Source organism: Talpa occidentalis, unplaced genomic scaffold (genome assembly GCF_014898055.3).
Source record: "Talpa occidentalis isolate TD23 unplaced genomic scaffold, MPIMG_talOcc4v2.1 talOcc4.12, whole genome shotgun sequence".
NCBI classification, from domain to species: domain Eukaryota; kingdom Metazoa; phylum Chordata; class Mammalia; order Eulipotyphla; family Talpidae; genus Talpa; species Talpa occidentalis.
Window position 1 is genome coordinate 92795083 of NW_023601212.1, and position 14253 is coordinate 92809335.

At 39.2% G+C, this 14253-nt stretch overlaps 1 protein-coding gene across 3 annotated transcripts in view; it reads left to right on the forward strand.

Annotated features, from left to right (window-relative positions):
• Positions 1-14253, forward strand: part of SMG1 (SMG1 nonsense mediated mRNA decay associated PI3K related kinase) — a 99510-nt gene that overhangs the window by 66294 nt on the left and 18963 nt on the right. For all 3 annotated transcript variants that reach the window (XM_037507543.2, XM_054693822.1, XM_054693823.1), the window contains 16 exons: positions 44-205; positions 770-987; positions 1314-1468; positions 3068-3290; positions 5278-5524; positions 6198-6427; positions 8028-8276; positions 8761-8899; positions 9003-9112; positions 9237-9455; positions 10051-10241; positions 10961-11133; positions 11273-11552; positions 12258-12530; positions 13040-13274; positions 13540-13766. In XM_037507543.2, the coding sequence (XP_037363440.1) occupies positions 44-205; positions 770-987; positions 1314-1468; positions 3068-3290; positions 5278-5524; positions 6198-6427; positions 8028-8276; positions 8761-8899; positions 9003-9112; positions 9237-9455; positions 10051-10241; positions 10961-11133; positions 11273-11552; positions 12258-12530; positions 13040-13274; positions 13540-13766 (3331 nt within the window). The remainder of the gene's footprint in view (positions 1-43; positions 206-769; positions 988-1313; positions 1469-3067; positions 3291-5277; positions 5525-6197; positions 6428-8027; positions 8277-8760; positions 8900-9002; positions 9113-9236; positions 9456-10050; positions 10242-10960; positions 11134-11272; positions 11553-12257; positions 12531-13039; positions 13275-13539; positions 13767-14253) is intronic.

Consider the following 14253-nt stretch of genomic DNA (forward strand, 5'->3'; position numbering starts at 1 on the left):
CAAATTTTGATAACATTAAAGTATCTTTTTTCTCACCCTAAAGGAATAATTCCACAGCTGTTCTCACGCTTAAACCACCCTGAAGTGTATGTGCGCCAAAGTATTTGTAACCTTCTCTGTCGTGTGGCGCAGGATTCCCCGCATCTCATATTGTACCCTGCGATAGTGGGCACCATATCACTCAGTAGTGAGTCTCAGGCTTCAGGTACGGAATGTGAAAATACTAAGTATAGATTATTACACAGATTGTTGTTGGGTAAATTCTTTTGAATTTTATGTGTCCGAGTTGATGGTGTGTAGTTTTTCTATTATTATTTTTTATTGAGGGAGTTAATTATTGTATGCCTGGCACTGAGACAAGTGCTTTACATATTAGCCTTCAGTCCTGAAAATAACCCGCCAGTGCTTGGAGAAATTGAGTAGTGAGTATGCTCTTAGGTTCATTGAGCTGAGTAATTGACAGATAAGGACTGAAACCAAGTGTTGGACTGTAGCTGGGAAAATGCTTTATACGTTGAGAATCATTTATTCTCCCCATTGCTTGTAATATTAATAAATAATGGAAGCATAACTTGTCGAAAGACTTGTCATTAACAAATAATGAAAATTATCAAAAGACAAGTTATGATATGTGGTCAATTTAATGCACAGAAAGCAATTGTTAAAAGCGTGCTCTGGAGTCAAATAGATAATCACTGTTTCTCCTAAATTCAACAGACGCATATGGGAGAAACATCCAAAAATACCTTATTCTCCTATTTCATTATAGGAAATAAATTTTCCTCTGCAATTCCAACTTTACTTGGCAATATTCAAGGAGAAGAATTGCTAGTTTCTGAATGTGAGGGAGGAAGTCCTCCTGCTTCTCAGGATAGCAATAAAGATGAATCTAAAAGTGGATTAAATGAAGACCAAGCTATGATGCAGGACTGCTACAGCAAAATTGTAGATAAGCTGTCTTCTGCAAACCCAACTATGGTGTTACAGGTAAAAAAGCAACAATAAAAAAACCCAACGGCTGTTTTAAAACAATTTTTATTATCCTCCCTTACCCTGCCTCCTCCCTTGCGCCCCCAAACAAACCCGGTAGCCGAACTCAAAAATTATCATGGAAATATTTGAAGGAGCATAATGTAGAGGAATCAAAACTGATTTTACAAATATGTATCATTAGATAAGATCATCAGTTTGGGTTCTGTCATTGTGTAATGAGCAAAAAGAAGTACCTGATTAACTTATAATTTGTAGTGTTTGCAGAGCTGTGCTGTATGTAGATTTGTGGATGACCGTATTTGGATATGATGTGTGTGCAGGTTCAGATGCTCGTGGCTGAGCTGCGCAGGGTCACTGTTCTCTGGGACGAGCTCTGGCTGGGAGTTCTGTTACAGCAGCACATGTATGTCCTGAGACGGATTCAGCAGCTTGAAGATGAGGTGAAAAGAGTCCAGAACAACAACACCTTACGCAAGTATGTTTATACACACTTACCTGAAAACAAAGCTCTTTTTTTTTTTTTGTTTTTAATGTAAAGTAGACATAAAATTTGCCTCTTCAGCCAGATTTAAGTATACAGGTCAGCTACAATAAAGATGACCTAAATACACTCAGCATTGTGCAGCCATCATTACTATCCATTTCCAGAAGTTACTCTTCTTCCCAGGCAGAGGCTCTGCACCCATTAAACAATACTGCCCCATTCCCCCTTAACCCAGGACTAAGTTTACTGCTATTCTGCTTTTGGTCTTTATGAATTTGACTAAGTATCTCCTGTAATGGTAATCATAGAGCATTTGTCTTCTTGTGTCTGGCTCTTTTGGCTTAGTGTAATGTTTTGAAGATTGATTTATATTGTAGCATGTATCAGAATTTCCTTTTTTTATAGTTATACCACATTTTGTTTATGCACTCATGTCAGTGGACACTTCAGGTGCTCCTCTCAATTGGCGTATAAACAGTACTCTGCTTTGAATTACTTTGGGTATGAGCCACTGGATTTGCTGGACCATATGGTAATTCTATGTTTAAGTTGAGAGGAACTTCCAAATTTTTCATCAGTGGCTGTATACTAACACAGTTTCACCAGATTTTGATAAGGGTTTCAGTTTCTCCATATCTTTGCCACTATTTGTTATTTTCTGTTTTTGATAGTTGCTTTCATAATGGGCATAAAATGGTATCTCATGGTTTTGATTAGCATTTTCCTAATGACTAATCATGTTGAACATCTTTTTGCGTGCCTTTGGCTGTAGTGTGTCATATTTAGAGAAGTATCTTTTCAAATGTTTTGCCCATTTTTTGATTAGGTTGTTTGTTTTTTGATGTTATTAAGTATTAGGAAGTCTCTGGATTTTGGATACCAATCCCTTATCAAATATGATGTGCAATATTTTAGTGTAACCCAATTTATTTTTTTTGTTGTTGTCTGTGTTTTTGCTGCCGTATCCATGAAATCCTTGTCAAATCCACTGTTAAGAATTCTTTCTTGGGCCTCCCCGGTGGCACAGCAGTTGAGCGCTGGGTTGCGAAGCTGCCCGTAGTCTCTGCAGCGCTGGTTCGATTCCCGGCTGCTCCCCAGCCACTGGAGGAGGGTCCCACGTGGCGCGCAGACCTCTCCTGCCACCCGCTGCTCCCCTCAGCAGTGTACTTAGGTCCTTCTGCCTGCTCTGCTCCCCGCTCTGGCTCTGGTGAATTCTCTCACCCTCCCGCGCTTCTGACTGTACCCAGTGCTTGTATAAACAAATAAAAAATATATATTTAAAAAAAATTAAAAAAAAAAAAAGAATTCTTTCCCTTATATTTTCTTCTAAGAATTTTAAAGTCTGTCTCTTAAAAGGTAAGGGTGAGGTAAGGTATCTGTTTAAAGGAAAGTTAAGGGTCCAGTTTTATTGCCACTTGTGGAAGAGAGAAGTTAAAACCTCTTTCATGTGGGTTTTTTGTTGTTCTTGTTTTTTTTTTTTTTTTTATCATTCTGTGTTAGTGAGTTGCTGTGCTATCCTTGACACTATTTACTTGCACTTGATACATTTAAATTTCTTGTTTGTGTAAAACTCTCTATCTTCCTGGTCAGAGAAGAGAAAATTGCAATTATGCGAGAGAAGCACACAGCTTTGATGAAACCCATTGTGTTTGCTTTGGAGCATGTAAGGAGCATCACAGCAGCCCCTGCAGAAACACCTCATGAAAAGTGGTTTCAGGATAACTATGGTGATGCAATTGAAAATGCCCTGGAAAAACTGAAGACACCATCAAACCCTGCAAAGCCTGGAAGCAGCTGGATTCCATTTAAAGAGGTACAGAAATATCTCAAAAATGCAACTATAATGCGAAATTCTCTATGGGATACAAAATTTAAATAAGGGTACTCTTTTTCCTTGAAACACAAGATTTTGTAAGCCCATGAAAGTCGGCCCATGACCAGTTGCTTGTAAGCAGAATAGGGAAAGATATTTTCAATTTGAATTTTGAGAATGAGTTTGCCTTAGGATGGTCAACTTTCATCTATTGTAAGAAATCTAGGAGGGTGCTCTGGTCTTAAGCTAAATATTGATTGCCTGCTATGTTCTCATAAAAGATAAGAAATTTAACCATATATCATCTCTTTAGTTTTTCCTATGGAGAATGGTATTTAGTATTTTTAATAGACAAAAATTTACATATTAACAGTTTTCATAAATTATTTGAAATCAGTTTTGGATAGCTGTATTTCAATATATGAGAGTTTTACATTTTGGTTCTCTTAAATCTTTATTTCTTTGGTTTTTATCTGTTATAGCAATAGAATTGTTAGGGGAGCCTATTTCTTTTTTTGCAACTTTTCCTTGCTTACCTCGATCCCTTCTTTCTCCCTTACCTTTTGCTTCTAACTAACTTTAGGAATGAGAAAACTATTGAGAAAAAGTGCAGAAACAAAAAGGATAGTCAACTGCAGTAAAAGCAAACTGTTAAAAGGACAAAGCCAGGCATAAGACAACACTGACCTCAAGGATGAAGTCATTAGTGTGGCTTAGCCACGACTTTGTTTCCTTGTGTTCCAACAGTAGTTTCTTCTTTTTCTTCTCCTCAATAACTCAACTAAGTAACCCAGAGGAAGGAACCAGGGGGAATGCTTTTTAAAACCTCTCTCCCTCTCTCTCTTTCTCTGTGTGTGTGTGTGTGTGTGTGTGTGTGTGTGTGTGTGTGTGTGTGTGTGTGTGTAGAGTAAATCATACAGAAATTTTTTTATGATGATTGTATGTACTGTGAAGAATAATTTAAAAAGTTAAGAATATCAGTGTTTCCCTTCTCTTTAAGTTGTAATGTAGCTTAAAAAAAATGGAATTAGCTAAACAAACCAGAAGTCCTAGGTGTCCCTCCCTGATAATATTTCCCTTTTCAAAACTATGACTCTAAATTTTGAAATAATCATTACCAAGTATTTTTAGAGCAGATTTTTTTCTAGATGCAGTTATAAATGATAGTGTTTAGTTTCTGCGTATTTTTGAACTTCATGTAAATGAAATCATATTGTATGCATGTGTATTTACTACTTCCATAATTGTTGGGCCAACATTTTTTTAATGATCATATATATTTTGTGTGTAGCTAATGTCTCTCTAGCTTATGAAAATACCACAATTTATTCATTCATTAGTGGATAATTGGAATGTTTCCAGATGTCGTTTTCCTTTTATGAAGAAATTTTGCCGTGGATTAAGATTTTATTTTCATATTGAAGCAGAGCTGATAGTTCATTAGTTTAGGTGCCTGTATTGAATTAGCTACAAGTAGGGACACAACGTGCAGTCCACTCCCTGTTGAATTGTTAGAAGGCATTGTTTTTTCTGCATACTTCAGGTAGTAAAAGCTCTCAATTGTTTACACCCTTTCACATGGTTTCTTTAGGGTGTGTCTACCTGACAGCCATTAGCTGATGTATGTTTTGCTCTATTGCAAGGTCTGAATTGATATATTTTGGTCTTGATCAAACGTAGCATAACAGTGTAGAATTAGTGTTCTAAAAGTCCTGAATGTGATTTCCTTTCATCTGCTGTGATTTCATGGCTTGCTTGGACAGAATAGAAGGAGGTGGAGGGACTGATCAAAGTAGAAATTGCCTACAATTTGTTATTACACTATTGTTTGTCCTCTGAAGAGACCTCAAATATGTATTACTAAATTATGTGTAGAAACTAGAACATCAGCTAATTGTATTGGTATTTTATGTCAGATTGAATATGGAAGAAAGTAAGTATTGTAATACTGTAAATTCCCGCCCCTCCCGGCCCCCCCATCTTACAGATAATGCTGAGTTTGCAGCAGAGAGCACAGAAACGTGCAAGTTACATCTTGCGTCTTGAAGAAATCAGTCCTTGGCTGGCTGCCATGACTAGCACTGAAATTGCTCTTCCTGGAGAAGTCTCAGCCAGAGACACTGTCACAATCCACAGTGTGGGTGGGACCATCACAATCTTACCTACCAAAACCAAGCCAAAGAAACTCCTCTTTCTTGGATCGGATGGGAAGAGCTATCCTTACCTTTTCAAAGGTAGGAGTTTAAAGAAGAACGTAGTCTGATTATTAATGCTTTCTATCTGTGTATGATAGGAGAGGATTTTTTTTTTCATAGGTTTATTTTTTATTTATGTAAGAGCTGGGGTACAGGCCAGAGGGGCGGGAGGGTCAGAGGATTCACCAGAGACCGAGCGGGGAGCAGAACAGGCAGATGGACCAAAAGCACTGCTGAGGGGAGCAGTGGGTGTGACAGGAGAGGTCTGCCACGCCATGTGAGTATCTCCCTGGCCAGCTGGGAATCGAACCCACACTACACAGGCTGCGGATAGCTTCAACCCACTGTGCCACCGGGGAGGCCCAGGAGAGGATTGTTTTAGGTGAAGTTCTGATTATCAGAACTTCCTGATAACAGCCTGAAGTATCCTGTTCTTAGGTGATTTTGAATGGAAACGATTGGGGGCTTTGTAGCAAGAATTTTCATTTCTCACCTATTCATGCTTGTGAACTTAAATGCAGAACAACTGAGGTACTACTAATAACACTGGTATCTAATAACTTGTGACAGAATGTTCTCATTGTGCCTCTTGGGCTATCAGCCTTAACTGCTATTGCTAATTGAGTACACAAAAAGTATACTTCCAACCCATTTCACCACATTCCACCCCGTTTAGTCAGGTACTGTAGCAGCTTTAATTTTGTTTCCATAGGACTGGAGGATTTACATCTAGATGAAAGAATAATGCAGTTCCTGTCGATTGTGAACACCATGTTTGCTACAATCAATCGCCAGGAAACACCCCGTTTCCATGCCCGACACTATTCTGTAACACCACTTGGAACACGATCGGGACTTATCCAGTGGGTGGATGGAGCCACACCCTTATTTGGACTTTACAAACGATGGCAACAGCGGGAAGCTGCCTTACAGGCACAGAAGGTCAGTTAAAATTACAATATAAATGTACTTTTATTTGACTCTTCATAAGCATGTTGGCCTAGTATGTTATAAGTGAAATATTTATAGGCTTACTGCACTTAAGAATTACGGCAAGTTCATAGAGGTTAAAGAAGGAAAAACTTGGTATCTCGGAAATGTTTTTGAGACACGTTTTATAAAAGTTAAGTTTGTTTTTTTTTTTAAGATTTTTTATTTTTTTATTTACACAAGAATGGGGTACAGGCCAGATTCGTGGGAGGGTGAGAGGATTCACCAGAGACAGAGCGGGGAACAGAACAGGCAGACTGACTGAAATGCACTGCTGAGGGGAGCAGTGGGCGAGACAGGAGAGGTCTGCTGTGCCTTGTGGGACCCTCGCCGACAGGCCGGGATCGAACTGGCGCTGCAGAGGCTGCGGACAGCTTCACAGCACTGCGCTCAACCGCCTGCGCCACCAGGGGAGGCCCTATAAAAGTTAAGTTTTAAGAGGCAGAAAGGATGACTTTGGTTAACTTAACTCTCGATGAATACAGAGAAGAATCATGGTTAAAACCTCGTTAGCATGGTATTTCGCATCTTAATGCTTTTTGTTGGGCTTACTGGGATCTTTTTATTTAAGTTTGTAGAGACTACTTTAAAACTCAAGTTCTTTTAAATTATGTGTGTAAATAAGAAGTAATTTTTGAGTTTATCTCTAGGACATCTTACTTTGTATCTGTGAAACTTCTGTTTTGGTTCAGGCTAAGAATTTCATTTAGAAATACTTTAGCTAAGTCACTTAAGAGTAGAGATGTGCTGGGATTCCCTGATGGCACAAGGGATTAAGTGTCAGCACTATGAAGTTATCAGCAGCCAAGGCAGCACGAGTTCAGTCTCCCCCAGGGAGCTGACCTACATGGCACAGGAGACCTCTCCTGTCTTGCCTGCTGCTCCCCACTCTAACCAGCACCCCCCACCACTGGCCTACACTCCAGCTTTTGTATACATAAATAAATAAAATAAATATTTAAAGAGTAGATATGTGCTGCGTGATGCAGCTATAAAGACCAGTTTTATACAGTTTGGGCCTCAGGTTCCCACATTTGACCAAAAAGGGAGTGATTCTAATCAGTGTAGGTATGGGAAGTTGCAAGAATTGGAAAGGAATTGGATTTTTTAAATTAGTAATATGAGTCTGCAGAAAAATTATTGAAGGGTAAACTAGGGATGGGAATTAGAGAAGGACTATCCAAACTTCTATGTAATGTGTTTCTAAATAGCTATTAATTTTATGAAGTCATTGTGAAGAATGAATTATGTATGTAGAGGAATTATAAAGTTTAAACAGAATTATGTTACTTTGGTGTTGAATTTGAACTTTAAGAAAGTATGAGTTGACCAATATTTCAATAAAGTAGTATATTAGAAGATAGAAAGAGTGTAAGAAAGACGCATAGTCTAAAAGAATTTACTCACTAGGTGCATGAAATTTAGCTGGGTAGGTTCGGAGAATGCCACCAAACAATCAGTTTTTAAAATGCTATCTTTGGAGTAATCTTTATCCCTATTTAAATGAAGTTGATCTTTAAAAAATTTAAAATCTTTAAAATGTCTCTTTAAGGCTCAAGATTCCTACCAAACGCCTCAGAATCCTGGAATTGTACCCCGACCTAGTGAACTTTATTATAGTAAAATTGGTCCTGCTTTAAAAGCAGTTGGACTTAGTCTGGATGTGTCCCGACGGGATTGGCCTCTTCATGTAATGAAGGCAGTGTTAGAGGAATTAATGGAGGCCACACCCCCAAATCTCCTTGCTAAAGAACTTTGGTCATCTTGCACCACACCTGATGAATGGTGGAGAGTCACACAGGTATGCATTTTGTTTTGGACTGTAAGCAGTATGTTGTCTTTTCCTAGCTTCTTTGTATTATCTTGCTTACCCTCTGTTACTACCCCCTGCCTTGTTTGAGACTTGTATTTGACTCTTATATTTATTAGGCATGACTATGACTGTGAGAGAGCAGAGTGGAGGGATTTGTGGATGAAATAAAAAAGGGAATAAAAACTTTAGATGGGGAAAACTGGTAAGACCATAGAATAGAAGTTTTGTTTTTTAAGTTTAGCATTCTGATAATAACTAAGTAGGACCAAAAAAGACCATAGTGTTACATGCATCTGCTCAGTGCAGAATCTCTCTGACCACATGCAGCAGCCCCAAGGAGTGCTAACTGTTTATTTAGAAATCAGCTGTAGGAATATGGAGTTTTATAAATTTTAGAGCAGCAACTTCATTTTGGAGGGAAATTTGCTAATGGTGCTTAATTTACTCCCTTCACCCCTTCTTCTTTATTTAGTCTTATGCTAGATCTACTGCAGTCATGTCCATGGTTGGATACATCATTGGCCTTGGAGATAGACATCTGGATAATGTTCTCATAGATATGACAACTGGAGAGGTTGTTCACATAGATTACAATGTTTGCTTCGAGAAAGGTAAAATTAATGTGGATTTTTATATTTATATGAGGATGAGGGTCCTTTTTTTTTTTTTTCCCTTTGCTGAAAGGACACAAAATACAATTTTTTTCTTTTCAAGGTAAAAGCCTTAGAGTTCCTGAGAAAGTCCCTTTTCGAATGACACAGAACATTGAAACAGCTCTCGGTGTAACTGGAGTAGAAGGTGTTTTTAGGCTTTCATGTGAGCAGGTATGCTGTTTTTTCTTACACCTGTTAGTGTACCTGTTAAATTAGCAAAACCCATGTATTGAAAAACTAAAGTATATTTCAATGAGAAAACTTGTGACAAAATTTAAGACTCTTCTGAAAACAGGTACTGCATATTATGCGGCGTGGCAGAGAGACTCTGCTGACATTGTTGGAAGCCTTTGTATATGACCCTCTGGTGGACTGGACAGCTGGGGGTGAGGCTGGGTTTGCCGGTGCTGTCTATGGTGGAGGTGGTCAGCAGGCAGAGAGCAAGCAGAGCAAGAGAGAGATGGAACGGGAGATCACCCGCAGCCTCTTTTCATCCAGAGTCGCTGAAATTAAGGTGAAGCCAATGACAATAAGTCATTGTCATCTTTTTATTAAGACATTAACAAAAAAACATTAAAAAGTTGAGTAAGATAATTTTCATCAAATTTTTTCTGTAAGACTTTAATGTATAATGAAATGGCAGTGAAATGGGACTGTTTAATGCTACTATACAAAGAGGCAGTCACCATTCATAATCATGGGGTATATTAATGGTTTGAAAAAACTTAATAATATTTAAGTAGATTGAAATGTGTTCCCCAGTGATTGTTGAAAGTGTTCTTTAATTGAATAATTGCTTGGGACTTCTTTAATTGAATAATTGCCTTTGGTCTTCATTTAAATACCATGGTAGCCAGTGATGCAAACTTTGTTTTGTGTGGCATGGTGATAACTGCGTAGTATTATGGGATTGATCTCAGTTTATGGCTATGTGAACTTAAGTACATTAGTTATCTTGTAAAATATGGGTGATGCCTCACTCCCTTCAGGGTTGTGTTAAAATCTGAATGAAAGATGTGTGCAAGATGTCCTGACAGGATGCTTCTGACAGACACCATCACATCTCATAGTTGAACCTGCAAGTATCTTCCTTATCATATCTTTTTCAGGTGAACTGGTTTAAGAATAGGGATGAGATGCTAATTGTGCTTCCAAAGCTGGACAGCAGCTTAGATGAATACCTAAGCTTGCAAGAGCAACTCACGGATGTGGAGAAACTGCAGGGCAAGTTGCTGGAAGAAATTGAGTTTCTAGAAGGAGCTGAAGGAGTGGACCATCCTTCTCACACTCTGCAACACAGGTTTAAGCAATGTTGTACTCTTCTTTCTAAATGGATGTCATTAAGGAGAATTTTAATATTTATGTAAATACTGTTGATGTGAATTATAATTATTATGATTCAGATTTAATAAAAGTTATTCCAGAGACTATAGTTGAAAAGCTTTAATAAACAAGATTCAGTAAAGTTTTCTGCTTTATTATATTTAATTTAAATGCTTGAGTAATTATGGGAAATAGGCGAGCTTGAATTTAGAAAACCTGGACTTCAGCTTTCTCTCTCTAGTTGTATCTGAATCTTTATTCATTTGTACATTGGCTATAATTTCATCCACCATACTAAATTTTTTTGACATTTTCTTGATAGAAGGCTTTAGGTGGGTGAACCTTACACAGCCAGGTGCTCAGGAAAAGGCAGTTAAACAGGCAAGTGCCAAAAACTGCTTGAGGCTCTGAGACTCAACTGCAAACAAAAGGCCTTTAAAAAGTGTTTTTTCATACCTTCAAATAATTTGAATTCTAGTGGATGTGTTGGAGTTTTGTTTAAATTGTTGAAGTATAGTGGTGGAAACTCTGGGATCAGGAAAAATCAGAGAAGAAAGAACGGACCTTGGAGTAGTGCCCTTAAAATAGAAGAGGTGCTTATTAGCAGGCAGTCCAAGTATGAGCAAAATCAGGATTATGAGAGTACTTATAAGAAAGCAGAAGAGATTAAAAAAAAATTTACTTTTTCACCATCAGGTATTCTGAGCACACACAACTGCAGACTCAACAAAGGACTGTTCAGGAAGCAATCCAGGTGAAGCTGAATGAATTTGAACAATGGATAACACACTATCAGGCTGCATTCAATAATCTAGAAGCAACACAGCTTGCAAGTTTGCTTCAGGAGATTAGCACACAAATGGATCTTGGTATGCGTTGACTTATTTTAGATATTCCTGTGAGTTTTATAGTTGTGTGTTTACATGGGGATTCTGGTTTGTGCTCCCTTTCAATGACTCCTGGTTTGAGATGATTTCATGGTCATTAATAATTGTCTTTTACCAAAAGGTCCTCCGAGCTATGTGCCAGCAACAGCCTTTCTGCAGAATGCTGGTCAGGCGCACTTGATCAGCCAGTGTGAACAACTGGAAGGGGAGGTTGGTGCTTTCCTGCAGCAGAGGCGCTCAGTTCTCCGGGGCTGCCTGGAGCAGCTGCACCACTATGCAACGGTAGCTCTGCAGTATCCAAAGGCCATATTTCAGAAACATCGAATTGAACAGTGGAAGACCTGGATGGAAGAGCTCATCTGCAACACCACAGTAGAGCGCTGTCAAGAACTCTACAGGAAGTAAGCTTGATAGCACTTGATTTTCTTGATTTTTCCATGAGAGTCGGCAAAGTTTTTTTGGTTTTGTTTTAACTGTTTATTTTATGAATGTAAGAACTGGGCTGTAGGCCAGAGGTGCGAGGGTGGGGTGGCGTGAGAAGATTCACCAAGAGACAGAGTGGGGAGCAGAACAGCAGATCTACTGAAATACACTGCTGAGGGGAGCAGCGGGTGGGACAGGAGAGGTCTGCTGCGCCATGTGGGTAGCTCCCTGGCAGGAGATGGAAGTCAGGTGCTGCAGTGGCTGGTGATGGCCTGAGACTTTAATCCCTGCGCCATCGGGAGGCCCCAAAAGTGTTTTAAATTATATGGTATTTATTTTTCTGAAAGAAATGGTAAATAGATGTAATTTAAATAGTCACTTTTAAAGTGGTTTTAAGAGTAATTGAGCTTGTGTTTTCCTAAATAAATTGTATCCCTGGGTAAGAATGGTGGGATCAGGATAGAGGAAGTTAAACTTGAACTTTGATTCTGTCACTCATTAACATATCATATAGGAAGTTACTTTGACTCTTGAGACTTCATCTGTAAAATGGAAATTATGCCTACTCTTTGAGGTTTGTCTTGGAATCACAACATTGCATGTTCTTTGTGTGAGCTTTATTTATAGGCGGGGAGTGGTTGTGTTTATTATAAATAAATAAGGACCTCTTTCTGCTGTTACAGATATGAAATGCAGTATGCTCCCCAGCCACCCCCAACAGTGTGTCAGTTCATCACTGCCACTGAAATGACCTTGCAGCGGTATGCAGCAGACATAAATAGCAGACTTATTAGACAAGTGGAGCGTTTGAAACAGGAAGCTGTCACCGTACCTGTTTGTGAAGAACAGTTGAAAGAAATTGAACGTTGCATTAAAGTTTTCCTCCATGAAAATGGAGAAGAAGGATCTTTGAGCCTTGCCAGTGTTATTATTTCTGCCCTTTGTACTCTTACAAGGTGAGTTACCTAATCGCTTATGGAGACCATTTATTGTCTTGAGAATGGATTGATGTTTATTGAGATGTCATGTATTTTTTTTTTTTTTTTTAAAGATTTCTTTATGCATGCAAGAACTGGGATGTAGGTCAGGGGTGTTGGGGGTGGTGGTGAGAGGTTTCATCATGGACAGAGTGGGGAGCAGAACAGGCAGATCTACTGACATACACTGCTGAGGGGAGCAGTGGGTGAGACAAGAGAGGAGAGGTCTGCTGCGCCATGTGGGTTAGCTCCCTGGCCAGGAGTGAACTCAGGCCACAGTGGCTGGAGGTAGCTTGATAGCACTTTGTCTTTATCCCATGTGCCACTGGGGAGGCCTGTATCTTTAGTTTAATCCCAAACTGTAGATATTTTACTTTTGTATTCTTGACCAGTGTTATAGTTGCTTTATTCCCTCTAAGATTTTGAGGTATTTTTGTGTGTGAGTTTAGCTAAGTCTGTTTCACTATGCAAATATTTATTGCGTTTAGGCGTAACCTTATGATGGAAGGTGCTGCCTCAAGCGCCGGAGAGCAGCTGGTTGATCTGACTTCTCGGGATGGAGCCTGGTTCTTAGAGGAGCTCTGCAGTATGAGCGGAAATGTCACTTGCCTTGTTCAGTTACTGAAGCAGTGCCACCTGGTGCCACAGGACTTAGACATCCCAAATCCCGTGGAAGCATCTGAGGCAGTTCACTTAGCAAATGGAGTATATACCTCACTTCAGGTGAACACTGTTAAATTAGCTAAAAATTTTTAAGCTTGTTTTAGATATTGAATATTGTATTTCTCATATCTTTAGTTCAGGGAAGCAATTAAATTCCTCCCTACCACCCTAACCCATTTGAATGTTGCTTAAAACAGTCACTTAAAGATCACCACAAGGTTTGTAGCTGTAACTTGGTTACTTCATTCGTGTCATTAAGTCTGTAACTGTGTAATTTCCCTAACTCAGAAAACATTAAAATAACATATTTCTCACATATTTATAGGAATTAAATTCAAATTTCCGGCAAATCATATTTCCAGAAGCGCTTAGATGTTTAATGAAGGGAGAATACACATTAGAAAGTATGCTTCATGAACTGGACAATCTTATTGAGCAGACAACTGATGGCGTTCCCCTGCAGACTCTAGTGGAATCTCTTCAAGCCTATTTAAGAAATGCAGCTATGGGACTTGAGGAAGAAACACATGCTCATTACATCGATGTTGCCAGGCAAGTAAACATTAGCTCTGCTCTGTTTTCTAGTGAAAGAGACAAGATAAGCCAGCTAAAAGGATTGAGTTCTTGTTTTACTGCTGTTTAATTCTAATTTTTTTAAAAGATTTATTTATTTATTTATACATGCACTGGGTACAGTCAGAAGTGCGGGAGGGTGAGAGAATTCACCAGAGTCAGAGCAGGGAGCAGAGCAGGGAGCAGAGCAGGCAGAAGGACCAAAATACACTGCTGAGGGGAGCAGCAGGCGGCAGGAGAGGTCTGCGCGCCATGTGGGACCCTCCTTCGGTGGCCGGGGAGCAGCCGGGGATCGAACCGGTGCTGCAGAGGCTATGGGCAGCTTCGCAACCCAGCGCTCAACTGCTGCGCCACCGGGGTGGCCCTAATTCTAATTTTTTAAAGCAGATATAATTAATTATATTTTTATTTTGACACGATTACAGATTCACAGGAAGTTAGAAAAATAAAAACGTGTGCAGGAACA